The following is a 27,922-nucleotide window of genomic DNA, read 5'->3' on the forward strand; positions in this document are numbered from 1 at the left end:
CACTGAATTTTCTCATTAGTCATGCCAAATGTTCTTCTGGTATTGTGCCCAATATGTCACTGGACGATCTAAAATGCCATCAGGCAACTTCTTATTCTATATCACAAATTTAGGAAGACAAAATAAGGTGTCAGCACTCATACTTGTGCCTGCATAGATTTTTTCTTTGCCCACAGATATAAAATCATCAAAATTTTCCATTTTGTTAATCATTTTAGACTAGCTGGGTTAACCTTTTTCTGTCAAAGGGACAGAATTTTATTTGAGACTAACACAAATTCAATCAGCATAGTCCTAAGAAGTACTGACAAAAAATAAAGTTGCTACAAACCAGTGATGAAATACTCTGCTTGGAAGAATCATCTCCTACATAAAAAATGAATTAATGAAGAAACAGGATACATTTTAAGAAATGACTAGTGGGAGAGATTTTTAATCATTTTTCTTCCACCTGGCTGTTTGCTTTTCCTGAAATGATGATACTCGTGCTCTACAACCATCCATAGCTACTCAAAAAGGAGCAGTTAATCATTATAACTAGTGCTTAATGGCCTGGTTTTTATGGCAACTTCTGAAAACATATTTCCCCAAATTAAGGGAAACTTCATGTCAGATGGACACAAGGATGGAAGGAGCTGGGGTCTCGGCATGCACTGAGGATAAGCAGGAATATGCCTGTGGTCTCAGATCTCCAAAGAGTCCCTGATTTTAACAGCAGGGCAGAATCCAGGTAAGGTGTAAAGGCAGTAGAGCCAACTCATACAGTTTAATTTTTGATTCTTTCAAAATATATACGAAACCAACAAACGACTCCACAGCATTTACATGCACTCTGGCTCCACCATTCTCCAGCTGGGGTATGACATATATGTGCCATATATACCTGTGTATGTATGGCACTATACCTATGGCTTGCAGAATTTAGAGCGTCCCTAAAGGTTTGGCCTTTGTGCCGGGGCCTGAGCAGCAAAGGGGTGAGATGCTCCCTGATGCCCCTTCTCACCGTTCTGTTGAGGCAACATCTGAAAGTCGATGAAGTGAAAATCTGAGAACAGACATGAGGAAATGGCTTATTAAATCATGAAGTCTGAAAACAGTGCACTGTGATTAACACCTCCCCCCCGTTCTTGAGACAGCTGATACATCACTGTTATCTTGAGGTTTATATTAACAGTTGCCAAGTCTTGTCACAACAGGAGATATGATACAGTAAGACACTGTGTCCCCATCAAGGAATCATACAGAGGTCTTATTGAGGGAAAAAGTTTAAAAGTATGACAGGAGATGTGTATTAATCATATTACGGCAGCATTTTAATACTGTGACATTTTACCTGTAAAAATAATAATTGGATAATACTTTTCCAGAATTAAGTATGGAAATCTTATCAGTCCTTCCAGTGGGGACCAAAATTTGTTTTCAGGTTTTTAATTTTTTTTTCTTTGACAGAAAAAGTAAACATGGTTAATTTAATGAAAATTATTAATGGAAATTAAACCAACAGCACTATGCTGGCTGTTTGGTTTGAGTGCAAGGGATAAACTGAGATAGTAATGTATTTAAATAGATTACCCAGCTTTTATAAAGAAACAATGAACAGTGTGAAACCAACAATCAGGTTCTAAAAAGCATCTGCACTAGCATTAGATTGATGGTTCTTTATGTAATAAATGGCATGAAAAGGAAGTTCATTGAAGGAAATGGAACTAAATGACAAAATCAAACATGATACCTTATATGGGACTCTTCCTGACTAGTGTTTTCCTATGTTGTTTTTTTTTTTCTGATATGTGTTTATCCTATCATTTCTGTACTTGTCTGTAACTCTCTTTCAATGAAATTGAGACTGAGTGCATCTCTTTATGAAAGATCAAAATTCTGGGAATCAGAAAGTGGATAGCTGAAAACCTTAGTCTTTTATGGCAAAAATCCACAAAATCAAGGAACCTCTGCTGACATTTTTTTCAAAAGCTAAACTTTTTGGTTCAGAGGGGTAGGAGTTTGCATTTTTGGGAGGAGGGGATTGTTTGCTTGGTTGCTTATTGCAATTTTGCTTTGTAGATCCTTACTCTATAAAATGCAATAGGGCTAGCAGAATAAAAACCTTTGTCTTAGCATAAGTAAGCCAATGCAAATGTAAACCATCATGACTGTGACATCACCTAATTTTAGAACAAACATTTTCAAAGCAGATTAAGCTTTTTATCATTATATTCCAAAAAAAAAAAAAAAGATGAGTTGAAACCAAAGTCACAGTAAGTGACAATTGTAAGCAATATATGTTAGAACATACAAAAAATTAGTAGTCAGGCTGTAATTTTTGCATGAAAATTCCCACAAGTAAAGAGAAAGAGGATTCCTGGCTAAGTAAACATGCTGACCATAACAATGATTTACTTTACCACAGTAAAAATGTATGAGTCTTGAAAAATTAAGGACTGAATTTATGCACCATAAGAGAGCAAAAGTCATAGCAAACTGTATTTGAGTAAAGTAATTAAACACTAAGCTAACATAGATGCAATTGTTTACAATGCAAAGAAAATTCAATTAAAAAATTGGTACATCCAGGGTGAAAATACACCACAAAGTTGTAAAAGACACCTTGGTATTTTAGTTCAGTCTCCAGTTTAGTTCAGTTTCAGTCTCCAGATCTCGGGGAATAAAAAAAAAACAAACCCACATCAACAAACCCCTCTTGAAAAAAGAGAAAAATTAAGAAGAGAGGGTAGTACTTACCACAGTGACGTTGAAAGCATAAAGAAGATCGAAAGGAAGTGCGGCAATTAAGTCAATGATAAACCATGTAGTCACATAGTGGATACAAATAGATCTTGCTTCAAATATCACTTGGCCAGACTTGCTGACATATGTTGTTCGGAAATTTAAAATAATATCTGCTTGACAAAGAATGAACAGAATCAGAGACAGTGATTTCTTAATTCCTGGGCACAACACCAGGAATCCAGAATAACGCAGATTGGTTTTCTTCTGCATCATAAATACCAGGTGAATAATCTAATACAGGAACAAAAAAACCATAGTAGTAAGAGATGCACATACACAGAGCAAATCCAATGTATGCATTATTCTTTTCAAGGAGTAAATGAAATGTCTAAAACATTTATCACTCACTGATTAAAAGAGGATTTGAATTAAAAAACAACATCCACACACATTGATCTTTAAACTGTACAAATATTGGTATTTTTCTAAATGAAAAAAAGGGTATTATTTTTGTCCATAAAATCTAGTTACATTATTTTGAAAAAAAAATAATTTATTATTTTATTTAAAAGATGTGATTTAAGCTCTTTTAGTGATAACTACTTAGCATAGATGACAAATGTCAACGTCAAGGATAACCATTTTTTTATCAGCTGAAAAATGTTGAACACACTTGAATGAAAGGCTTTTTGGGCTATGGTGGAGATCAGAAAAGTGATATGAATTTCTTGGTGACTTGTGTATTTTGTATGTTCCCATCTAACATTCCAAGATTAGTGTCTTTCAGTAAGAGATGTAATTTTGACGTGTCTTGCCAAAACACATTTGCACTCAAAGAAAAACTCAGATCTTGACAACAAAGTCTCGATTATTTTCATGTCCTACCAGACCAAGACTATAATCTGTCCTCAAGCTATGCACCCTGTTTCTACTAACATTAGTGACAACTACTTGTGCAACTTTTACAGCGTCAGAAAAGAGTGCAGCCAACCATTAAGGCTGGTGTTTTACAGCAAGATAGCTTTAGGGAAAAAAAAGAGATAAATTTGCATTTCTCCCTAGAAGTTATTTAGGTAGCCTACACTAAGACTGCATAAAGCATGACCTTTTCTTCAAGCCAGCTAACCACAATATGTAAGAAGACAGGAAAAAATCTTTTTCCTCCCCACTGGGGGCAAAGAGAAGAGAGAGACTCAGCACACACCGAGAAAATCATCCTGGATCATTCCTTTGGGGTATCAGAAAATATTAATTTAGGATAAATTTTGCAAGTCCTAATGTTCTGGGTCTGAAAAATAATAATTTGCCAGGTTTCACTAGCAGAAAATTTTTATGCTGTCTTCTGCAGCTGGAAGCTAGACAGCCTGCTATGAACATTTGTCATACTGATTAACCTGTACTTTGCTAGTAATAAACCTAAAGCATTTCTAACATTTTGACCTTGGCCACTCCCACCCTTTGACCCAGTACAGTCAAGTATCCTCAACTATATGAAATCATTGGGGAATTTCTCCATTTTTTGGCACAGTGTTGATTCTGCAATTTTTTCAGGATTTAGTGCAAAACCGTAAGACAAAGTAACCTAGACACACATGGGCAGGTATCTGGTTCATGGACTGAGGTCTTGCAGGTTATAATTGGTTCACAGTTTATGAACTAATGCTTTCCTTCAACCAGCTCCTCAGGCTGAATAGAACATATCAGGAAGATCAGAGATATAATAATTTCAGTAGTCTCAGTCGTCTCATGAAGTAGTCTCAGCTGTCTCTGCATTCTTAAAGCTACAAAAATATTTTGAAATTTTCAATAATACAAATACGATGGGAATATAGCATAATTTCACATGGTTCATAATGAGCAAGGCAGTGAGTTTAACTCCACAGGTGCTTTGTAGAGACAGTTGGTTACTATCACATTTCCAGATCAGTATGGCATCATCAGTCACATACAGAACATCTTCACGAAGATTTGTTTCATAGAGATAAGAAAGATAAAGATATTTGCATCACTAGTATGTTGAAACTGTTCATTGCCATTTGTGTCACAAACTCCGAAGTGTAGTTATCAAAGTCAGAAAAAAGTATTTGCTTATTTATTGCCCATTAGCATCTGTGAAACAACTAAAGCTTTAACAGAAAAGGAGATAAATTCGTGCTTTAAATGTAAGTACATCCAGTACACCAAAGGCTTATCAGTGTGCATATACAATTCACTGTTCAGGATTGAAGAGATTAGAGGTTTTTCTGCACTGCATTCTTTTCTGCCATCCTATCATCCTATCAAAGCAATTTAAGGCAACTGCCCCAGATGATGATATCTATTAAAAAAAAAAAAAAAAAAAAAAAAAAAAGCTAAGTGCTTCGATCTGCATCCAGCTTATTAGATGAAAGTCCAGAGGGCTGATCCATCTTGTATTCCTTAACAACTTTCTGAGCTATACTTGGGTGTAAACAGTTTCTTCATCTGGGCAATATTATTTACAACTTAACTGCTGTGCTGAAGTACTTACTGAGAAACCTGTAAGGGAAAACACAAGAAAAGAACTCCTGAGGCAAAAAACTTCTAAGACCACAACAAAATCTTTAACACAAGTTTAGAAATTACCATTTCTTCTGGGAGATTATATTATTTCTAGGAATTATATCTTCCACAGTTTTTTTGGGATTTCTGTTAAAAAATGATTTACTTTTTCATTTTTTATATAAATGTTTTCTTATCACTAATACTATCTTTACTAATGCAAAAATAGAAAATACGAATGCATTATTTAATATTTTAGAAATTGTTTGTTAATCTTATTGCACAGTAGCTTCTACAAACTGATGACAATTGAAAGAACAATCTGAAATTCAACACAAGCATCAATAATTTAAAGCTTTGGAGAGTCCAGATAACTTGAGAGCTTCAAAACGAATGGTTATCTCTAGTGCTGAGTTTGTTCTAAATGCTCTGAGATGAGGTGAGTTTTAATCATGTCCTACCACATGAAGGGCAACAATTGTAAGTTTACAACTATAAACCAGGATAGAAGGATGTTTAATCTCTCAGCTGATTCTTAAATCATATATGAAGTGACCCCAATATATCTGGATAATTAGTGGATTAAAATTTTTCTACAAGAGATACATTTGATTATACTATCTTTAAGCATGCTCTAACAAAATCTTCAGCCTTTGTGAACTTCATATTTAAAGCTGTTTTTGATTGTTTCAGGCTGGGACAAAGACTGCAATCTCTCTTCTGCTTTAGCACTTCTCAGCAAACATTATAAACAAAGATTATTGCTAAAAAAAAAAAAATATTTTATTGCAATTTTTTAAAATGTGAGATAGAAAAGAATCATTTTAACTGGTCTTGTGAGCCACACATGCCATGGGCTCAGGAAAGCAGAATAGAGCATTTAAATAATGTCTCTGACATGAGAAATATAATTACAAAGTTGCCTAAAACTAAAGCAGGAGGAACAGCAGAAAATATCAAACTTCTTAACTCATTACACCTGTCTTGAAGCACAGCACACATATATCTAAAGTACCATATTTTTCTTGATGTAGAGAGGGAAAAAAGTGTAAAATGTCTTCATTGGGAAAAATCTGAGTTCATATTTTGCTACATAATTCAATTTCAGTTCAAATTAGACAGAAAAAAGGTCAGGATTCAAGCAAATTAAAGCTCAATATAAAATCTAGACTTTCCTATTGACTTTAAGAAAGGTCCTTAAATAATGTTTAACTACATGGGCTTTTCCACAAGACTTATACTGTGTTTAACACAGACACATGTTGTGTTAACAAACAACAATGTGTCTTAAGCCAGCCATGATCTCCTCCTTCGCCACTCATTTCTGCACACACTGCTGTGTGTGAACCTTGAGCAAAGAGTGTCAGCCTTCCAAGCAGTGAGGGTTTTTTTTGTCTGTTGAACACAAAGGTAAACTTGACCTGAAAGCAGGCAACAGGGAGAACCCAAGATCTCAATTTCAAGTGGCTTGGAACTAAGAAACATGTCACCCTTGCACACTGTGTAGGAAAATGGGCTTCTGCTCCACACACCCTCTGTTCACAGTTCCCTGCTGATGCAATTACGTTCTGCTTTTTGAATCCTGTTCCTCTGAGTCCTCCTTCTCTCTACTCTGCAGACTGATCACCTTTCCCTACCAACCCAACCCAACACAGACCAGAAGCCCCTTTAGGCACTATGTCCTTAAGAGGCATGCAGAGATAATAAACAGTGAATTTGTGAAACCATGACTGTGATTTTTCTCCTGGTTGGATTCCACAGCTAATTAGTTCCATGTGCATGGATTCTCTCAGTCTGTTATTTCCACTACTAGTGGACACACATCCCTTAAAAAAAAAAAAATCTTATAATAAATATGATATCTCCAACTCATGCAAAGATACATTGAAAGATTATAGAAAATGCATTTTTATAAAACAAACCCCAGCTTTTCAGCCATGAAATGAATTTAAAATTGTAATCTCTATACAGTTGCAGTTTCTAATTTATTTATATATTTTGCTCCCATTAAGCTCTTAAACAGTATTCACAGGAGTAAACACCAGAACTCAGGGACCATTATTAACTGAATGTCTTCCAAGTTTGTAATTATGTCTACATGGGTGTGTGATATTTTCATTCCAAATACCTCTAGCCAATAACATGATATAACTGGAAAGCTCTAAACAATTACTTTCCTTATTTGAGTGCTCTAATGGCTTTGACTCACCTATTGGTGACTAGTTTTTTTTTTTTCACAAGCTTCCAGTGTGAAATCCATGCCCTAGCAATGCTCAATTCCTAAGAAAAGGCAACTTATTTCATAGCTGGGCATAAAAGAGCTGGGAAATCTAAGCAAGCTCATGAGGTTTTGAAACTGGTGACCACGCTTGGATTAAAGCTCTGTATGACATGCTACATCCTTGACCAAGTTGCCTCTTCCTAGATTTCTACTATGTGGCACATTCACACAGAGACACATTCCCACAGTGAATAGTATAAAAACAGCAATTCAAATAGGTGTTCAAAAAAGGGAAAAAAAAAATTAAAAATGGATGTTCTACTTAGGGCATAATGCAGATTGGTCTCCTAAATGATATAAAAGGAACAAAAGCCACAAACTGGTAGTCATCAAACTAGCCTATTAATCATTAAGATGTTTTCCCCTTGTAAAATTTTAAAAACACAATATGTGTTTTGTGTAAACTCAATTTCTAATCCCTGTTAAAAAGATTCGCTACCTGGAGGCCAGCTGACCCACTTTACTCATAAACAGGATTATTTTACCTGAATCAGCTTATTTCCCTGTGACAACATTTTTTTTTTCTCTCTTTAGGTTTGATTGTTTAAAAAATAAATCCTGCTGGGATTAAACATATGATTAAATTATAGCAGAATAACATTTCAGGATTAGGCAGATGATTCAATAACTGCCCATGACATAATCTTAAATTTCAGAAAATGCAATGTAATATACCTCAGTTTAACTGTCTTTCACTGGGAACTAAGTGAAATTGAAAAACCCTGTGCCTTTAGGGCAAGTAGCATACATATAAGCAATGATGTTTTATTAAACTGCAGTCATTCAAACCTGCGCTGGAGAAGTAGATGATTTAGGTATGTTAAGCCCACTGATATTCAGAGGAGACAGTTTTCTACTTTATCTCCCTCTTCTCGATGGTATGACTGACTCATCTTTAATTTCTTGTATTTTTTTTCACTTTCCTTTATGTGATTTTACATTGATTGTCCTTAGCTAGTAATATTTTCCCGAAAGTCCAGGCTCTTTCATCTACCTGATTGTTTTAGCAAATTTTATTTAATGATACAAGGACAATGATATTAGAATCTGGCCAGAGAGCTTTTAGGAAAGTTTCCAGGAAATATTAATGCCATATTGTTTGAAGAACAATTTATCTGTCCCTATATAAACTCTTATTTTTCATTCTAATCCTGAGATAAACATAGAGGTTCCTAGTAAATTGCCTAGGAAAAATTTATTCAAATGGAAGTGTGATTTTTCAATTCAGCATCTTCCTTCCAGACATTTAGAACCACAATTAGCTTGATGATTTTCTTTCATAGGCTGACATGATCAGGTGAGGGAGATGGAATTGGGTTTATGTAGGAAAAGAAAGTAATGCACACCATTGTAGATCACACTTGAGTCATTATGAAATCTAATAAAGTTTACAACAAAAGAAAAAAAGCACAGCAGAGGTCAAGTACCAATAAACTAAGTCCTAAAATGTAGGAATTTTATGTAAGAAATATATTAAATTTAATATAATACATACTATATAAATAATATAATCAAAATTATGTCTTAACAAAAGCTTATTGCAGTGGTGTAGGAACAGTATTTTTTTCTTCTTTTTTAGAAAGTTATATCAAGCAATGAACAGATATTAAGCAACAACTGATATAAACTATTGCAAAATTGTAATGAAAACCTAGACTGTTTGAGAAAGCGAAAGAAATCACTGGTGCCCATTATGAAGGAAAATGACAGTTTTAGGAAAGACACACTAATAGGAAACTTGAGTTCCTTTGTAAATAGTAAGGATAATGATAAATAGTTTCATGTCATTACAAGAGAAGCTAATAATAATCTCGCAGGAAATCCAGATGTATTCAATACATCTTATCTAATTTTGGAATGAAGCAGCAAAACAAGGTTGTGTCATATCAGATGTTAAATTACAATCCAGTGTGCCCAAAATAAGAGTCAGGAGGTAGCAACATTTTAAAAGCCAAACACTTAAAGAGATGTCACTTCTGCAGGTTGATGAAAAAAAAAACCCTCCAAAAATAGAAATATGTGGTTTACAAGCCATAAATAAATGGAGTTATGAATTCTTTACGGTCTTTGAAGAAGAGTTGAGGTCCTTCAGGAAAACATGCTTAATCTGAATACAGTGTCTTTAATACACAGATTAAATATGACATCTTTTATTTAAGACTCAACTAGATGGTAAAAAATTCTAGTTCTTGTCAGAATCTTTGAGAACTGAAAGATCATACAAAACTACGTATAACTGAAGTCTCAGGTATATTGCGTTGATGTAGGAAACAATGAGAAGGAAGAACATGGACCAGATTATATACTGCTGGAAGTTAAAGAAATGAAGTATCCCAAGATATGGTGTCTAGATCCTAATGGACTTGATATCTAAAATGGAATATCAATACCCATTATTGTACTACCAGGATGGTGTTTTGTTAAGTAGGATAATTTGCTCTCTTCCACTGCTTAAACGGGAAAAAAAATTCTCATTGAGGAGCATTATCATTCAAGAAAATTATGGAAAAGGATTAGAATTAGCCCTTAAGCAACAGTACATTTAAAAACATAAAATATGGCTATCAAGTATACCTTTTCCTCCTATTTTCCTTTGGGTGCAACCCCAAATACCATTTTCTCCTGGTCACTAGCACTTCAGAATATTGTGCAAACAACCGCATTTAGTTTGTGCGGGCAGTCACAGAGTCTGGAAAACACATTTTAGAGCCACATTACACTTCCATTGAAAGAAGCTCTTTTTTAGATGTCTTGTGGCTTTAGCTGGATGACTGGAGTTCAGATGAACAGCAGGAACATGGTTAAAAGCTACAAATTCTTAAAATCTTTACCACAATTCACATGATATTATCTAACATGATGGACTTCTGAATAAGAGATTTCTGCTAGCATGGAGTAACTATAATTCAGAGATTTTGCTGTTAAAGTCACGTTTGAATACACTGAGCTGTTTTACCAGGCAAACTTCTCCAGTGAGAAGGGTTTATTTACCATTTGACACCAAGTTGCTTATCACTGCACACTACATGAGGAGTGGCACAGTCCCTGTCCTAAGGCACTGCTATGATGTATGTTTTCAGCCTTGATTCATTCAAGTTTGTCAAATAAACAACATTTCCAGTGATTTTAATGGAAGAAAATCCATTTTTGGGTGTGATGGATCATAGTAGAACTGACTCCCAAAATCCATCTGTAACTGACAGTCTGATTTGCTCTTCCTTACTATTTGTTCTTACAGTGAAAAGTAATGTAATATTGAAGTTACATCCAAGTTGAAATACTGTTTTTTCTTGGGTAAATTACCCATTAGTATATATATAAAAAGAAATCTGAAGGCATGTTCTGAGTGGGTATTTTTATAATGAAAATCATTCCCTCCAGAAGGACATGGTCAGCGATAATGCACTAAGACGATATGTTCTATCAAACCCCATCCTTTGGCTGCTGTAGACATGAATGACCATCACCCCAAAGGCAAGACATGGGGGTTATTTCTTTTACCTGCTTCTTTGATTTTAAGCCTTTGGGGTTTGCCCTTTTTAGTTGCTTTTTTTGACTATGAGGGTGCCTAACTGGAGTTAGTTAATCTCTGTCCCATAGTAGCTGACACACCAGAAAAACATCACATATCATGACCATTATAATAACACAATAAACTGGAAAGACTTCTTTCTTATAAACGATGCTGTATCATTTGAAAACAGACTCAATCCCCAAACATATTGAATAGCTAAAATATGTTTTGTTGACTTTTCTACAATGAAAGACTTTGGAGTCTTGAAAGAAAAGCAAAGAATTTGAAATATTTCTGAAAAATGAACTGTTAGCTCTGCTTTGAAAAGAAGCTAGTAGGTGTGACTGCAGAAGTGAGAGAATTTCTACTTGGGCAATTTTCTTATAGAACCTGCAGAAATATGGCAGAAGGAAGTAATTCCAAAGAGTGGAGAAGCATCAATCATATGATGCAGCTTTTCACTAAATTCAACCTATGTGAAAAAGACATAGGTGTTGAGTATTTCATGGACAGATTTTACTTCACACAAATGTTGCAGGAAACAAAACAAAGATCAAATCAGTAAAATATTCAGTGGGCAGTGGCATAACTGCTTCGTTCATTTCCAATTTTTGACCAATTCCAAGGGGAAAACCTGAACTATTTTTCTCAGAACTTACCCCGTGCAGTTTGACAGCAATTCACATGGATAATAGTCATAAATCATACCAAAAAAAGGGAAAAAAGACCACATGCTACTTCACAAAAAGTGTGGTAAACTACTAAGCATCAAATAATTTCCATGGAAATTACCTAGATTAGATTACCTAGAAAAGATTTAAAGACTTTAATCTTATTGAAAAATACAATACTGTATTATCACTGTACTATTATAGGATAGCAAATGAAAAATACAACTTTTATCTGATTGTAGTTCTAATAAAGAAGAGTTAGTAGTGGCAATACAAGTAAAATTTTCAGTGTGCCTCCATTACCATAACACTTATCTTCATCTACCTGAAGATATAGAAATACTTCCATAAAATAATCACTTTTGGTTTACATTTTCTCCTTTAGGTTGAGGCTGATGTTTTTGTGCTTGGAAACAGCATCGTGTGTGCAGACAAGCATCTCTTCTCCTTACAAGTATCCAAGGAAGGTTATTGGAATAATTTTTAACATTATAGTAGTCTTGCCCAACTGAGTTTAATATTTTGAGGGAAAATCTTTAGGAAACTCACTACTGCTTTTCAGCACAAATATTTTGCACTGTTTTTTCACATTACTAGGTAATCCACAGAGCATGAACATTTTCTTATGACCTTCTCTTTCAAACATTAGGTGTATCAACAATGTAACTCTATCTGTGTACATGCTCTGTTCATATGCATTCACAGATGAGACCATTTGTTGCTTAGAAATAAATTCCCAGAGATAATTTCAAACCACTCCCTTAGTCCTTTCCTGAATTTTAGACTATTACAACCTGAAACCACACCTTCAAAATTTCAAGGCACCGCGATTTCCTTTCAAAATGCAGAAGTTTTCATAGATGTGAGGTCCCGCAGACACAGAAATTGTTTAAAATTACCTTCTATGCACTTGCAAAGATAGGAAATGATAATCATTATAATAATGAATAAGAAGATGAGAGAAAAAAGAAAACAAGCCTTCCATTTTAAAGCAATCTAATAAAATTTATAGCATTTAATACTTCCTCATCTTATTCCAATGAATTTCATTCAACATATGTTATTTTCAGTACAATATGTATACTTGAATTACTGTGCAGGACATGAATGATTATATTAATTTCTACAAGGTTTATACCATAGTTTTAAGTCTCTACATATTAAACATGTGAGATTCAAGGACTTAATATGATTTAAAACAGTTTTGAAAGATTTTGAGTCATTTACATTTGTGATAGATAGTAATGGCCACACAAGTCCCTTTAGTCTACAGTGTCATGCCACACAAATCAGAGCTTTAGCACTGTTAAACATACTGCTTTAAAACACATAAATTGCTGATAAAACACTTTGTTAAATATATTTAATGGGAGAGAGAGAAATATACATAAAAAGAGAGGAAATATTAGTGTAAATTGAGATAAATTTTTTCTCTTGAAAGTGTAAACGATAGATCAAGTCTTCAGATGCCTGTGTGTGTGTGGAGAGTGGAGGAAGGGGTGGGTATGGGATTTTTCCCCCACAGGTGGCAAAGTACTATACTGCAGGAAATCCCTTAAAATAACTCTCCAGTCTGTTCATAAAAAGTATAATTTTATAGCCATAATTAGTGTCCAGTGTTTGTCTTCCACTGAAAACAAAATGATCCACTAATAGAAAATTGAACTCTTCTCTCTATAGTTGTTCCTGGCCACCTCAGATACAAAATACTCAGACCCTTTTGATCTTATTCAGCAAATAATCATTACCATGCAATATAATATAAACCAAGCTATATAATCCTAGATCAAAAGTAACAAATTGAGACCTCTAAATATAATTAGCCAAGTTGTGTTGGGATTTCTTTAACAACTGCCATGGCATCTTTTTATATCATCAGAAAGTTGCCCACTTTTGACTCCTTTGAATATGCTCTCTCTTCTCTAAGCTTGCTAATTAGCAGCAAAAATGCAAAGGAAGTGGGAGAATTTGCATTCAGTAAGAATGCAAAGAGAGAAAAGTAAGTAAACTTGTCATGTCTGCATTTAGTGACATAGATAAAGTTCTGGTTTAAATCCTCGTTTAACTTCTGGATTAGCTGTGCAACTCTGGAAAGCCTGTGAAAATTTTCACTGAACCATTGCACTGATCTCAACTCCTGTTGAAGGCTTCCTATTCAAATAGTCCTGTGAGTAGACAATAACGTACTGATAATTTTTCAGATATTATTGCTTTCTTCAATCAAGATGTTGAATAATTTTTTTTTAAAAAACAAAATGGAAAAAGAAAGACAATATCTGTAAACTGGAATGAAACTGTTGCAGAAACAAAAATACTGCACTGGATAGTTACGGAAGAGTAAAATTAAGCAATTGGAAAGTTATTACTAATTAAATTGAATGAACTTGGTGAGAGGTTCTCCTGCCTTTTTTCCTCCAGAAGACAGAAAACTTTAAAAATATTATTGAAAAGTAACCAAGATCCATTAAGCCTCTTAGAGATATTTTCAGGCTCCCAGACATACCTATCCAGAAATGAAGGACCCAGCTACTATCTATGCAAATACAAGAGCATAAACTTTGAAGCAAATAGTGCATTAAAGCAGATAATAGTCCTCACCAGATAAAACACTTCTTAGGATATTTTTAATGAATTTTTAAATACATTAAGGCTAACAAGTTTTTCTGCACCTCTTTATGGTTTTTGAATACATAAGACAATAAAAAATTCTAAAACTAAACTAACTCTATCTTTGGTGAGTGGAAGCAAAAGATTTATTTACAGGGGGATGTTAGAGAAGGTTTGCACACATAACAAAGGGAAATAGATAATGGAAATACATTAAAGTACAACATCACACAAGTTATCACAGATATCACAAGTTATCACCTAATTACATTCTCCCTTCATCCTCTTCCCTGAAGATGTCACAAAATGGGCTGTTATTATTGTTTATCTCCTGTCTGTGTTTTAGAGAACTTTAAAGGCTAAAGCAGTTAAACCTCTAGCTAGATGCTTTTCTCATAAATAATTTAATTCATATCAATGCTCTTACTTGTAAGCACCCCAAGTCAGAAGAACACTTCCATATGTACTTTTATCCCGCTTAAGCATAGGTTGACACACATCACAGAATCACAGATTAAGCTGAGTTGTTATGGACCTGCAAGGATCACCAGGTCCAGTTCCTGGCCATCAACAGAACCATCCCTAAGAGTCACACCATATGCCTGAGAATATAGTCAGTCTTGGAAAACACAGCTAAAAACAAAGACCTTGTCAAGTCTAAATGACTGTTTATGCAAATCACGTTCATAAGAGGAATATTGCTCCATATTCTCAGAAATATGAATAAAATCAAAGTAGATAGACTCTATTTCTTCAATCCATGACTACAAAGCTGTAATACAACTGAAGATCCTATATCAGACAGATATCCCACTGCATTTCTGAGGCAGTGGCATCATAAGAAGAATTTCTTTCAACATTTCTCATTGACTTTTCTCAGAGCACATAGATCATCCATCAAAGATATGCTTGTCAGAGCCACAGTGCAAAAAATGCGCGGAAACATGCTTAAAATTAAGTACATTGTCAATCTTACTACTTTCAATATAGTTATACATGTTCTGAGACACATTAATTCAACATTTTAACAGAAAGGGACCCTGAAGAGATGATCATAAACACACTATTTTCTTTAAATTCACTGCAGGGATTTAAATGCAGTATGACAATGTCCTGAAAATACTCCATAAACCTTTCCTCAGAGCTGGAGATTTAAATCAGATAATAACTCTAGAAAAAAAAAAATCTGGGGAAAATTGAGCCATTATTCAAACTCTGGGGGAGGAATATTGGCATTCTCCAGTACAGTGTTTGTGGTTACCAGTAACATGATTAGTCAAAGTCTCTTCTAGTGCTTCATGCACATTTCATTAAATGCATTTAGTTACAGCCATAGTGTCATTTCCTGAACTACAGATCTAAAAACCTAATCAGAAAATATGAAGTAAAATTTACAGAAAATCTTCTTTGCTTTATTTTTCTGACTCAGCCATTCTATTGATCATAGAGATGTCTTTGCTTTTGACTTAAAGATATAAAGACTCCATATTTCCAGCAAAATATATAACTAGAAAAGTAACACTGAACAGTTCACCATCTTTCTTGTTTCAAATTAATACTGCAGCAGATAAATCAGTTAGATACAGATTATACTCCCTTGTTCTTATATTCAAATAAACATATTTATAAAGCAAACCAGTTATTTACACTATTATCAAAATGCTGTAACCTTTTTACAAAGTCACCCAGGTACATCAAGTGGGTTTATTTGATTTACTATTCTTAATATAACATTAATTTATGACTGACTAGAGTCATGACCTCACTCTTTTTACGCAAAACACAAGATGATCCTTGATGATCTGCATTGCAGAATGCAAGTTTCTTACTGCAGTGCTTGAGAATCTTTGAATGTGAATTGTTTGCATTAATGTGAAAGAGTCCACCAAGATCAAATAGTAAGCATAAAATGGAAATTTAGACCTTAAGTCCAATGACAAAACAATGACCAAAGGAACAAACAAATTGTTACTCATCATAGCATCTGATTCTTCCATCAGCCACATCACCTACCAGTCTTACTGTCTACAATAAAGCTGATAGAGAAAAGGAATAACATTTTCAAAATTTTTATAAGAAAATCTTCTGAGTTATTTATAAGTGTTTATGGTGTTTCAATTTTCTTCAGTTCTCCAAGAAAAGATGTAACGTTGCTTTTAATGTTTGATCTAAGCTGTATTTTTTCATTAAAAAAATAAGGAAAGAAGTTTCAAACCTGAAAATTATTTTATTGGGTTTTTTTGTTCTCTTTCTGTCTTAGGTTGCAAATGCAAGATGTGGCCAGGGGTATGTATTCTATTGCCATCTGTTAGAACCAGGTGAGGCAGTTTTTAGTTTTTAATCTCTTCCACAACCAATCCTCCCTCCAGGGAGATATCTTCTATTAATGGGTCATTGAATCTCACTGCATGACTGATAAAACTATGTCATCCCATTGTGAGAAGCTCTGCCCAGAGGGAGGAGCCAAGCCAAGCACCTGGATATAATCTGAGATTTGGAACACCAGACCAGCCTTTTCCACTGGATTCCCAGAGGAAGATCAGGCCCATCTACACCACCACTGAACCTTCAGAGTAAAACTACACCCTTCTACAGGATGACTGCTCTAACAGAACCACACCTGTCACTCCAGGAGGACTGCAGGCACCATTTAATGGGACTGCTACCAACACCCTGACCAGCAGGGTGTCAGGTCGTATTCTGTCAGTCTTGTTTTGCATAACTGCATTTTTATTTTTATTTTTCCTAATAAAGAACTGTCATTCCTACTCTCATATCTTTACCTGAGAGTTCCTTAGTTTCAAAATTATAATTCGGAGGGAAGGGGTTTACATTTTCCATTTCAAGAGAGGCTCCTGCTTCTTTAGCAGACACCTGTCTTACCAAACCAAGACACTTTCTCTCTCAGAACCCATCTGAACCCTTTTCATATTCAAGAAGGACATACCAAACTTGGCTTATTTCTTAAAAATGATAGCTTCTCCACCTGCAAGTAGCAAAAGATCTGAGAGTGCTATAATACCACTCAGTGTGACAGCACTGAGTGGTATTATAGCAGTAAAGTCTTGGGGAAAAAATCTGTTGGACTATTCAGGGACTCTTTTCAATCTTCAGAAATAAATTGAAAAATATACTACCAAACAAAATATTAGAAACTTCTTTGGTACAAAGCCATTATTATATATAACCTTATCTTTTTTTTTTTTTTTTTTTTTGATTCTTAAGACATATAAGAATTAAATGGATCACAGAAATAAAAGGTTTGGAGAATGGATCAGATGACAAACTTGAACCTCTCAAATTCTATCCCAGTTGTCAATATAGCATATTGGCATTGTACATGTGTGCTACTGCAGTATGAGTTTAAATCTTACATTGATATTTAAAAAATCTATTCAGCTTGTGGTCTGTGACTCTTCTAAGTGGGAAATAAAAAAATAACCCCATAGATTGTGAAAAAAACTGAAGCAATTCCAGGGCACATCCCTATACTGGGAAGGTTTGAGGCATCCCCAGGGTGAAACAATTGGTTTCAATCTTCCGTGAAAACAAAAGTCACTTTAGAATAATAGCAGAATTACCCAAATCAATTTAAAGTAAAAAAAAAAAAAAAAAAATAAGGGTGATCTAAAGTTCAGATAAAATATCATGCCATACAGCTAAAACTGATTTTATTTAAAGTCATGAAAGGAAGGATTATTTCCTTTTCTAAAATATTATTCATTCTCTGAAAATCCCAAATGTCAGAAAAAAGATCCCAAACAACCCCCAAACAAATCTTACCGATGATAAAGAGAATTTCCACTGCAATGTCACTGACAGTTGTGCTTCGAGTTGTAGACAGCTCATCATGGCCAATAAAGGAAACATTGTAAGGTACAGTCACAGCAACATAAAACGTTGCCAGTAAAATAAGCCAGTCCCAGCCAGCTTTAAAAGTGCTAAAATGCAGCAATATGAATTTGGATTTTTTTGCATCTGAAACTTTGTATTCTGGAAATGCTGGTTTATCTACGAAAACATTCTGAAAAAGAGAGAAAAAAATTAAATGAGACAAAACAATTATTTGATTACACAGAAGCATTTCTTGCAACACAGCCCTTAGGCGGTTGATGTTTTGTAAAAAAAAAATAATATAGAAGAACAAATGCTACTTTTTTTCTAACTTAGACCTAACATTCATTTATGCAGATGTTCATGGAATAACTTTTGTGAATGTTGAGGCAGGAAGAAGACTAATAAGTTACAGATTAAATGGAGTAAGAGAGGACTGCATGTGGCAAACTGTTTCTTCCTTTGTTGAACTAATTCTCACTTCAGAGCAATATTATTCTAGTGGACAGATAAGTGAGATCTTTGTATACACAAAGACATAGTACTGTAAATAGAAACATATGGAAAGAAGCAACTGGTATTGAAAGAAAACATCCTATACACAGAGCTGTGAGGAGGTTCTTTCAGACTATCTCTAGCCTGGTCCTATGGATTGAACAGCTCCGGTACTTGCAGCACCTCTCCTGCTTTAGTTTCATCTGCAGGAATCCAGTTCATGTGAATGAAAGCACAATTAGTAGGAATAACTTTTTATTTTTCTCAAAAATTGCACTCCTGATCTAAATCAAAATACTAATCTACCATAATATGGCTCCAGAACGGACTACCTTTCTCACTAGACTAGCTTTGTCTTGAGTTTGTGTCTTACCACTGTTTTATGCAACCAAGATTTCAGTGTCAAGCTGTAGAAATTCTTAGTTTTCACCTCTCATAGCTTTAACAAAACACACCTACCCTCCCCAAAAAGCAGCATGTGGGACATGACCTGTCTTGCATTATTTACTAACAAAATTCTTGCTCACTGTTACTGCGATCCTGGTTAATGCTGTTCCAGTAAAAAAGAGCCTCCCAAAACAATACTGTGCATGCAGCAAGCTAAGATTACTTCTGATCTTGAAGTTATTCACTATGAAATTAAAAAGACAAAACCTGCATAACCATAGACTTAACTACATTTGCCTTAGACTTAACTACATTTGCCTTGTCTATCACAGCCTTTCTCTTTGTGCTTCCTTTGAAATACTGATGTCATTGCCTTCTCTATTCTTGGTTCTTATTCATGAATTTAAGCAGCTGAATTCTCACTGTTCTTAGAGTCAGCCCATTTTTTAGTCATGGGAAAGAAAGCATTCTTCATATTATTTCTAACCCATAGCTCCAAAAATCCATGTATTAAAGCTGGTAAATTAGTCTCAGTATAAATGTTTTAACATGGTAAAATAACATCTGTGCTAGCATTTTGACAGTACAGGTAAGGCATCAAACACTATTTAAGAGTCATGTTCCTAAAAATATTATCATATTACTATACAATGAAAATATCCCTGTAAGACCCATATTTTGTAGGGTTTTTTTAATATTATTATGCTTCTTCAACATGAAATACTTGTAAGTTTAAAAAAAAATTAATTATTTTTCAACATTTAATATTTAAATTCAATGGAAGTGGTTGTATGACAAGGTAAATTGGAACTAAAATTCTGAGAAATTTTATAATGTGGCTTTCATGGCATTAAATGTCTGTTTACAATATGATTAAATGCACTATCTTACTATTTGGTAACAAACCCTACAGTAGGCAGAAATATGCTTCAGTGAGAAGCATTCTAATCCTTGTTACTGTAAAATTGTGATCAGGATACATCTCAAGTACTTGCTGGCCTTTTACAGCACTTCATTTTTTTTTTTTTTTAAGTTAGTGCAAAGGCTACTTTTTTTTTTTCCTGGGGTGGGTGCAGGGGAAGAAAAGAATTTCACATACATTATTAATTTTTAATTTGTTCTTCTCTCTTCTTTGTAGATGTCCAGAGATATGATAAAGGACAGCTCTACTCCGTCTGCGTGCCGACTCAAAATGCGATCCTGCTCTTCCTCTTCCTTTCCATTTTTCTGCAGAACAGAAGTGAGAGTGCATTAAAGATCAGGAAATAACACTTCAACCTTTGGGACCTGAACTACTGACATTTCAGACATTGGTAGAAATGTAAATATTATGTACACCTTTTTTTTTGCTTAATCTTTTGCAGCAAAGAAACAAAACCCCCCTCTCCCAATGGGCAAATAAAAACCACTGTAAAGTTTTAATTGTCAAATACCTTCACACAACTCAGAAGCAAGTAATTGCAACATTTGATTTCACAGATAAGATTAATATACTCTCTACTGTTTCAGACCAGTGGGAAGAATGTCTAGAAGCAACCACTGAAAATATCCTTGAGGTGATCCTACTCTCTCTCTCTCTCTCACTTCACAGAAAGAAAAAAAAATACTTTGTGGTTTTTAAAAACAGAGAGTCTGACTTGTACTAGGCTTCCATTATGTCAGAATATGCTAATTTGTAAGCTTGCTCATTAGTTATAACCAATTCTTGTATTCATGTGTTTAGATTCTTTTTCCCACCACATGGCCACTGGCAAGACCACGTGACATATTCCTTGGTGACATGAAACCCATTAAGAGTAAAGACTGAACATTATTTTGGAAAGGTTTGTGCTTTTTACCTCCATTCAGATGTCTGTAATTGTCAATCATGGGAACAAATTTTGTTCTTGCTTATAAAGCAGTAAATTCAAAGTAATTCCAGTCACTCTGGTGGAATTACAGTGAATTGATGCCAGAGTAAATGAAAGCAGACTTTTTGCGATGTGTCAGGATTAAGAAAAAAAAAAATTATGGGACTAAAGGAAGAAGCCGTCTGTCAAGGACGTTTAATTAAAGTCAATTGAATGCATACAAATTAAGGGAGGAAAAAATTAACAAAACACAAAACTAATTAGCAGAGCCAGAATTTAGAAGCAAGGAAAATAGCTACATTTTGAAACCTGCCTAGAAAAGCAAGAAAGATTTGTATTATACGAGACTGATGTATTTTTGGCTTAACAGCACAAAACTATACATAACAAAATGTGTAGGAGGAAAAATTTTCCAAACTTTTCAGTAAAGAAGTTTTCATGTAACTCATGCAAAAGCACTCTCTAGTTGAGGATTTTTTTAACTTGTCAGTAAAGAGAAGGGGGAAAAAGAAAAGAAAAAAAACAAGAAGGGAAAATCTTTGTACTGCAAAGCCAAATAGCTACTCAAAAGTTGAAGGGGGCAGATGGGGAAGCCTCATACTTTCCCATCTCCAACACATATTGGTATCTGCCATAATGAAGAGAGATAGAACAAAAAGCATTATTTCAGAAAAGATCCAACTAAATTAATGTTTTTTAAAAAAAAAATATGTTAATCATCAAACCATTTAAAATCAAACTAAATTTTAAGTCTTCTTAAATTCTGGGTAAGAACAAAATGCTTATCTCCTTCTCTGAGGAAAAACGAATTTAAGTCAATTGAATTGGGTCTCCACTGTAGAATTGTTCAGCTATAGTAGCCTGGTTTTGTCATATGACTGAAATTCTCTTTAAAAGTATTTACAGACCACTCTTTTTTTCCTTTCTCAACCGAAACTGCCATGTTGTATGAGGCAACTTGTTCACTCTACTGCATCCAAAATAAGTCAATAAAAGAAGCTTTAGATCTGCTAGGAGGCAGGCTGAGAAAACACTTTTCTTGATCTTTTGGCCAGCAACGCTTTTGAGATGCTTTAGCTAGAGGCTTCATCCTCATGCTATAAATATCTAAAACTTGTCCTTGTCCTTAGCCTATAGAGCCCGAGGTAGTCTATCCTGGCAGATGGCAGGTGGAGCAGCCTTGGTGACGTGATCTGTTGTGAGACCCACACTGAGCTGTATTCAGAAGGCAGGCCTGGTACCTTCAGGTGGAATTTCCTTGAGTTCTTTCAGCATCCCCAGCAATATGAGGCCTTCCAGCATGGAAGTGGATCTCCTTACCTCTGGTCAACCTTGGAAGTCTTCTCTTTACCTTGGCTAGATCACCTATGCCATTTAAAATATATTCTTTAAATGTATCCTTTCAGTAGCTATTTGCAGAACATGCACCTTTCAAGCTATGCATACACGATTGCCTGGTACCATGGTGTAATATTGCCTTCAGATTTTTTCTTTATAACTCCTAGTCTCAGATATGCCTTTCTCTCATATGCTGAGCACTGAGATGAAAGCTGTCCACAATTCCATCTCTTTCCAGAATGCCACAAGGTTATGGAAACAGTCAATGTACACATATTCAATTATTGTTTCCTTTTTCCCCCCTATATTTACTGACACAGAGTTTCACTTTCTATCCACTTTTAAATGAGGACAGGTTCCTTGTAAGGTTTTAAATTTTATGCGCCAGCAGCCTGATAATTTTTGGCTTTACACAGATTCCATCTCTCCTACCAAGGTTCAGAGTTTCAGTCACGAAGGGTGTTGTACTCACTAACCTGCAGGCTGTGGGACTTGATATGGCACTTAGAATCACACCAATTGCATACTTTCACAGCAAGTGACTTCCATCACATGCTGATTACACTATTTGCAAAGGATTAATGCTACCTCTGTGTTAATATTTGGAGTCACTCAACTCCTAAAGACAGAAAAGCATGCATCAATAAGGAAAGCATTACATTAATTATGAAGTAGTAATTTTCTTACTAACCAGAAATGGCAAAAAAGTTTTTATGGTTGTTATTAGAAGTGAAAAAAATTGATTTATTGTAAAGATAAGATGCCATCAGAGCACGTCAGTAGCTTATAAATAAGTGAATGACATTTGTGAATTCTCCTGCTTTCTGGTTTGCCAAAGTCTTCAGAAAAGGAATCAATCCTGAGCTTTAGCAAACTACATTGTTCAGGTGTGCATCTACATGTGTGTGATTATTTTCTGTAACTTTCCTCTTTTCTTCTGTCATACTCAGTTCACAGCTCACTATTCTGAAGAGACAGCTTATTTTTTATAAACCCCATCTGTTTCTCTCTGGTTTTTCAAAAATTTAGATACCTGACAGACTCAATTTTTATTTTTTTTTCCACAGCTGATCTTAGGAAAAAAGATCCAAGAATAAAATCAAGCATAAGCAGAAAGTCACTTTAACACAACTAGCTTATTTTTGCCCCATGCTAAAAATCAAAAGGATTTCTCATCTCCCCAAATACAGTGAGAAATCTTGTTCTAGAAAAATCCCAGATTTTGGGGTCTATTTCCTGGTGCTTCTACACACCCTTCCTTCTGTAATGGTAAACACCTTCCCAAGATAACTCTTAAAAAGGATGTTTACAATTTAGTCTTATCTCCCCTTTATCAGAAAAGTGATAATATATTTTTTAATTCTTACTGCTGACCTTCCGGTTGTTCTTCTTTCAAATGAAGATAGTTATAGTACCACAACCATCAGACATGGCAATTACAAAATATTTTCTAAGAAAATAAAATAACGCAAAACTTCTTTGCTAAGCTTAACATTAGCCTCCTAATAGCTTCAGACTTCTTGTGAGGGAAGGTTGCAGTAAAAGAAAGCACATCCAGACACAAATGTCTTTGTAACTCTTGTCTTTTCTTGTGTTTTTATAAGAACATGAGGCTTCAATCATCCATTTAAGGTTAATAGAAAGGGGAGGCATAACTCTTTTCTTGTCCCTTTGGAAAAACACAAAAGATCCACTTCTTAGGTATAAATCAGAAATATAAACCCTGACAAGTTCTGACAAGCTCTCATAGGTATATGCTGCTCTAGCAATGCAGAAGAACTGGAAAGCCAGATTTACTGAATAAATTGACACCAAATGTATGTCTGCTCTCCTTCTAAGCAGTTCGCTGAATCCTAGAATAATTTAGGTTAGAAAGACCCTTAGGATCACCAATTCGCAATCACTAATTTGTGAAATCCACCACTAAACCATGTCCCCAAGTGCCACTCTGATGCATCTTTCAAATATTTTCAGGTGTGGTGACTCAACCGCTTTCTAGGCAGCCTGTTCCAAGCTCGATAGTACTTTTGGTGAAGAATTATTTCCTAAAATCAGAATAGTAAGAGCATAGCATTAGATAGAGTCCAGAATTCTTTATGATTTCCAATGATCTCATTCTCCAGGTAAAGTCTGACACATTTACAGAATCATAGAATCGTGGAATGGTTTGGGTTGGAAGAGATTTTTAAGATCATCAAGTTCCAACCTTCTTGCCATGGGCAGGGACACCTTCTACTAGACCTGGTTACTCAAAGCCCCATCAAACCTGGCCTTGGACACTTCCAGGGATGGAACATTCTGTTCCATTTCTCAGCTGTTCCAGTGCCTCCCCACTCACTTAGTGAAGACTGAGTAACCCTGATATGACCCAAAAGCACTATGCTCACTTCATAGCAGACAACCTGTGGCATGAGAGAGAACATGAAATGCATTTTTTTCCAAATACCAAAATGAACTAACCTGCTTTGGTCAGAAAGTTTGCACTTTATTTACAAAAAAAGCCTCAGCCTTTGTATGTTTTCCTCATTCTTCATAGCATTCATTTGTATCCTTTCAAAAGAACTGCTTTCACTATTCTCATTCATGCATTAATTAAAACCGCTGTCTACAGTTCCCTCTGGTGCGATACTTACCCAACATACTATTGTATGGAAACATTTCCCAGTCTGATCATGGATCATTACCTATGATTTTGTATTGAAAATTTTCAATACAAGTGTGCATGGACACAAAATCGAAAATTAAGATCTATCATTTCATTCATATGACACAGGAAAATCCAAGAGATTTGCCTGTGTTTACTTAAAACATAGAGAATGAATAAAAGCAACCTGCACCTCTCAAATTTAACCCAGAACACAATGTACTGGCAGTACGTGAATGAAACAGAGAGGGATGATGTAAAGTAGCCTGGGAGTTTCGTTATGGAAATACATGCACAACTGAGTAGCTTTATGCAGACATGGTAGTTCTACCAATAACCAGTGTGACAGAGTTATCATAAAGGCTGTGAGGCTACAGACCTGGATCTCTAAGCAGTATTTCTGCAGTACAGTAGCCAAGGAAAGACAAGTTCACCACTAGGGATAGGACTGTGACTCTTTGCTGCTTTTTTATATTTTCACAGGAATTTTAGCTCCATGCTCAAAATTATATTCCAGCCCCAGCTACTTGATTGCCACCACTGTCCTGTTTGCCTGGCAGGAGTGGTTGTTAGGCTTAGGGTAAGATTGATTCAGGCACATTGACTATCCCCTTTATATTCCAGAAAATAATGAGATTACTTCATTTTAGCTATTTTGAAAGCTAAGCCAGGAGAGAGTACAAGGAATAAAAAGATAAAATTTTTGTTTTACTAGCATTTTACTCAAAGGACTAGGTAAGCTGGCATAGTAGATAAGAAATTTTCATTTATTTCATTGTTTACAAAATTAAAGTCAATCATGAAATGAAACAGCGAGTAATGCCAACTCCCACCTAAGAAAATTTATCATAGAAATAACATAATTCTGAGTGTGTAAACTAGATTTCCTTTTGAACAATAACACCAACAACAGAGTAGAACAGGACAAATGGACTCCATTGCTAAAAGGTATCCAGATTCAGACAGACTTGAAGAAATCCATGATGCTGCTCCATGCACACACTAGAAGGAACACTGTGAAAATGCGTAGTAACCAGGTTAATGCGGTGATTTTTAATGCTGGTTGGACCCTTCCCTGCTCAAGACACAGTGGTGTATTGTGGTACCTGTGTGGTCTCTCCTACTGCTCTATTCTGAAATCAGGCAGGAAAATAAACCTCCCCCATTACCCTTCCTGTGTATATCTTTATGCTGTCACAACCACACAGCCCAGTCACACAGAGAGATGTTTTTACGTGGAATATCTTACAAGTACTGAATTGTTCCTTTTTGAACCTGGGTTCAATGAATGATTTGTTAAAAAATTTGTCCATCATTTATTTGTCTTACAACTCCATTTATAAAAGGCTTCCTGCAAGAAATGCAATAAAGGGTTTTTTGTCCTTTTAATACGTCTTGAGAAACACTCATCACTTGCATCATAAAGTAAGGAACAGCCCAACAGAAAGTATTATCTTTGAATAGGCCCCCACGAATAACCCATGTGCAATAAAATATATACAATGATGTCTACAGGAAACACAATGGTTTGAAAACATACCCAGTACCATTGACACAAAACACATTTCATAGGCAGTCCTCAAGAAAAGTAAACCACCAAGGAAATTCTGAAGGAGACAACTGGAGTAAAGCAACTCTGAATGAACCCAAAAACCCCCTCTAAAACCAGATTATATGTAAAGTTGTTATGATTTTTTCCAGGCTTTTAAAAAGATCTAGAAAAATGTTCAGTTATTATTCAGGGGACAGCACACCAGCAGTTGCCAATAAATACAAAACCGATAAAAGTCTTCTAATGACAGAATAAAAGCACTACCATGGGCAAGAGGCTGCAGGAGTTCTGTTGGTTGTATGACACAGTCTCACTGTCAACAACAACCAACAATTCACAAAACTCTTCGCTGTATGGTGGATCCAGGCTAGCCTCTAGCTGCTTCTTTAATTCTGTTAACTGATTAATTGATTCAATAAGAAGATGTTCCTAACACACGTACCAGTTATACACTGTAAACATTATTACAGAACATTTTTTAAAGGGGCAAATTTTACACAGAATCAACAGTATGATTATCATAATTTTAGTATTATGCCTTGAGAGAAAATTCAGCTTTGAACAGAAAAAAAAAGGAATATTATACATAACTATTAAAGTTTTTATGAATTAGAAAGACCTTTAAATAGCTTATGAGATAAAGATCCTTAACTACATTTTGGCCTGCTGATTCTTCCACTATGAAGAAAAAAACGGTGTGAGGAAAGAGACACACAAAGCCAAAAGAAGGGTTCTTTCTCCTCTTATATTTTGCTGGTTGATGGGAGTATACCCCTAAATAAATGAATAAATTTTCCTTTTTAGATGCCTGTATTTGGGTCTACCTCATAAAACTCATTAAAGTAATTGGGAAAAAAATTTCCAAAATACTGCCTTTCTTCAACTGCTTCCAATAGGCTGAGTTTCACCGGAAGAACACTTAAAGTGAATTACTTTAAACTATTTTCTCATTTATTAATACTAATGCCAAAAGTTACAGAACTTTTGTAACGAAGTAAAATATTCCAACTCAAAAATAGCTATTTCATAATTGTGTAAAAATAGTTTGTTTGCCAGTGTTCTACTGTTACTACTCTAGAATTGTCTCACAAACTGGAAAATTGTAATTTTTATTATGTCATCAAATTTGAGACATCTATTGATCGAACTGAAGTGAGTAGTCATATGTTGTTTTTACAGAATAAAATGTAGTGTTGAATTTACAGCTGGGTCATCACTCACTTCCACCTGTTTTTAAAGTGACTGTTTTTTCCTGGAACAGTTTTCGTTTCCCCCAGCAAATTCCCACAAAGCTCACGAGACAGTTATATGCTCATATATATGCTCATATATAAAAATATTTCAAGAACCCATAGAACTGAATAGTGCCAACTATTTAAGTCACCAAGAAATTTTTCATTCTCTTCAGCAAGTGTCACTATCTCTTCCTCTGCAAGTGTGTAGTATTTAAGGACATCATGTCACAGAACATGAGGGTTTTCTTTCTTCCTTTAGTTCCATAA

The 27,922-nt window shown here is 35.0% G+C and overlaps 1 protein-coding gene across 2 annotated transcripts in view; it reads right to left on the minus strand.

The window, feature by feature from the left end:
* KCNH8 (potassium voltage-gated channel subfamily H member 8) overlaps nucleotides 1-27,922 on the minus strand; it is a 175,031-nt gene that overhangs the window by 70,491 nt on the left and 76,618 nt on the right. For both annotated transcript variants that reach the window (XM_068207322.1, XM_068207313.1), the window contains exons 4-6: nucleotides 20,136-20,263; nucleotides 18,104-18,344; nucleotides 2,740-2,897 (exon numbers count right to left, since the gene is read on the minus strand). In XM_068207322.1, the coding sequence (XP_068063423.1) occupies nucleotides 2,740-2,897; nucleotides 18,104-18,344; nucleotides 20,136-20,263 (527 nt within the window). The remainder of the gene's footprint in view (nucleotides 1-2,739; nucleotides 2,898-18,103; nucleotides 18,345-20,135; nucleotides 20,264-27,922) is intronic.

This window comes from Anomalospiza imberbis, chromosome 1 (genome assembly GCF_031753505.1).
Source record: "Anomalospiza imberbis isolate Cuckoo-Finch-1a 21T00152 chromosome 1, ASM3175350v1, whole genome shotgun sequence".
NCBI classification, from domain to species: domain Eukaryota; kingdom Metazoa; phylum Chordata; class Aves; order Passeriformes; family Viduidae; genus Anomalospiza; species Anomalospiza imberbis.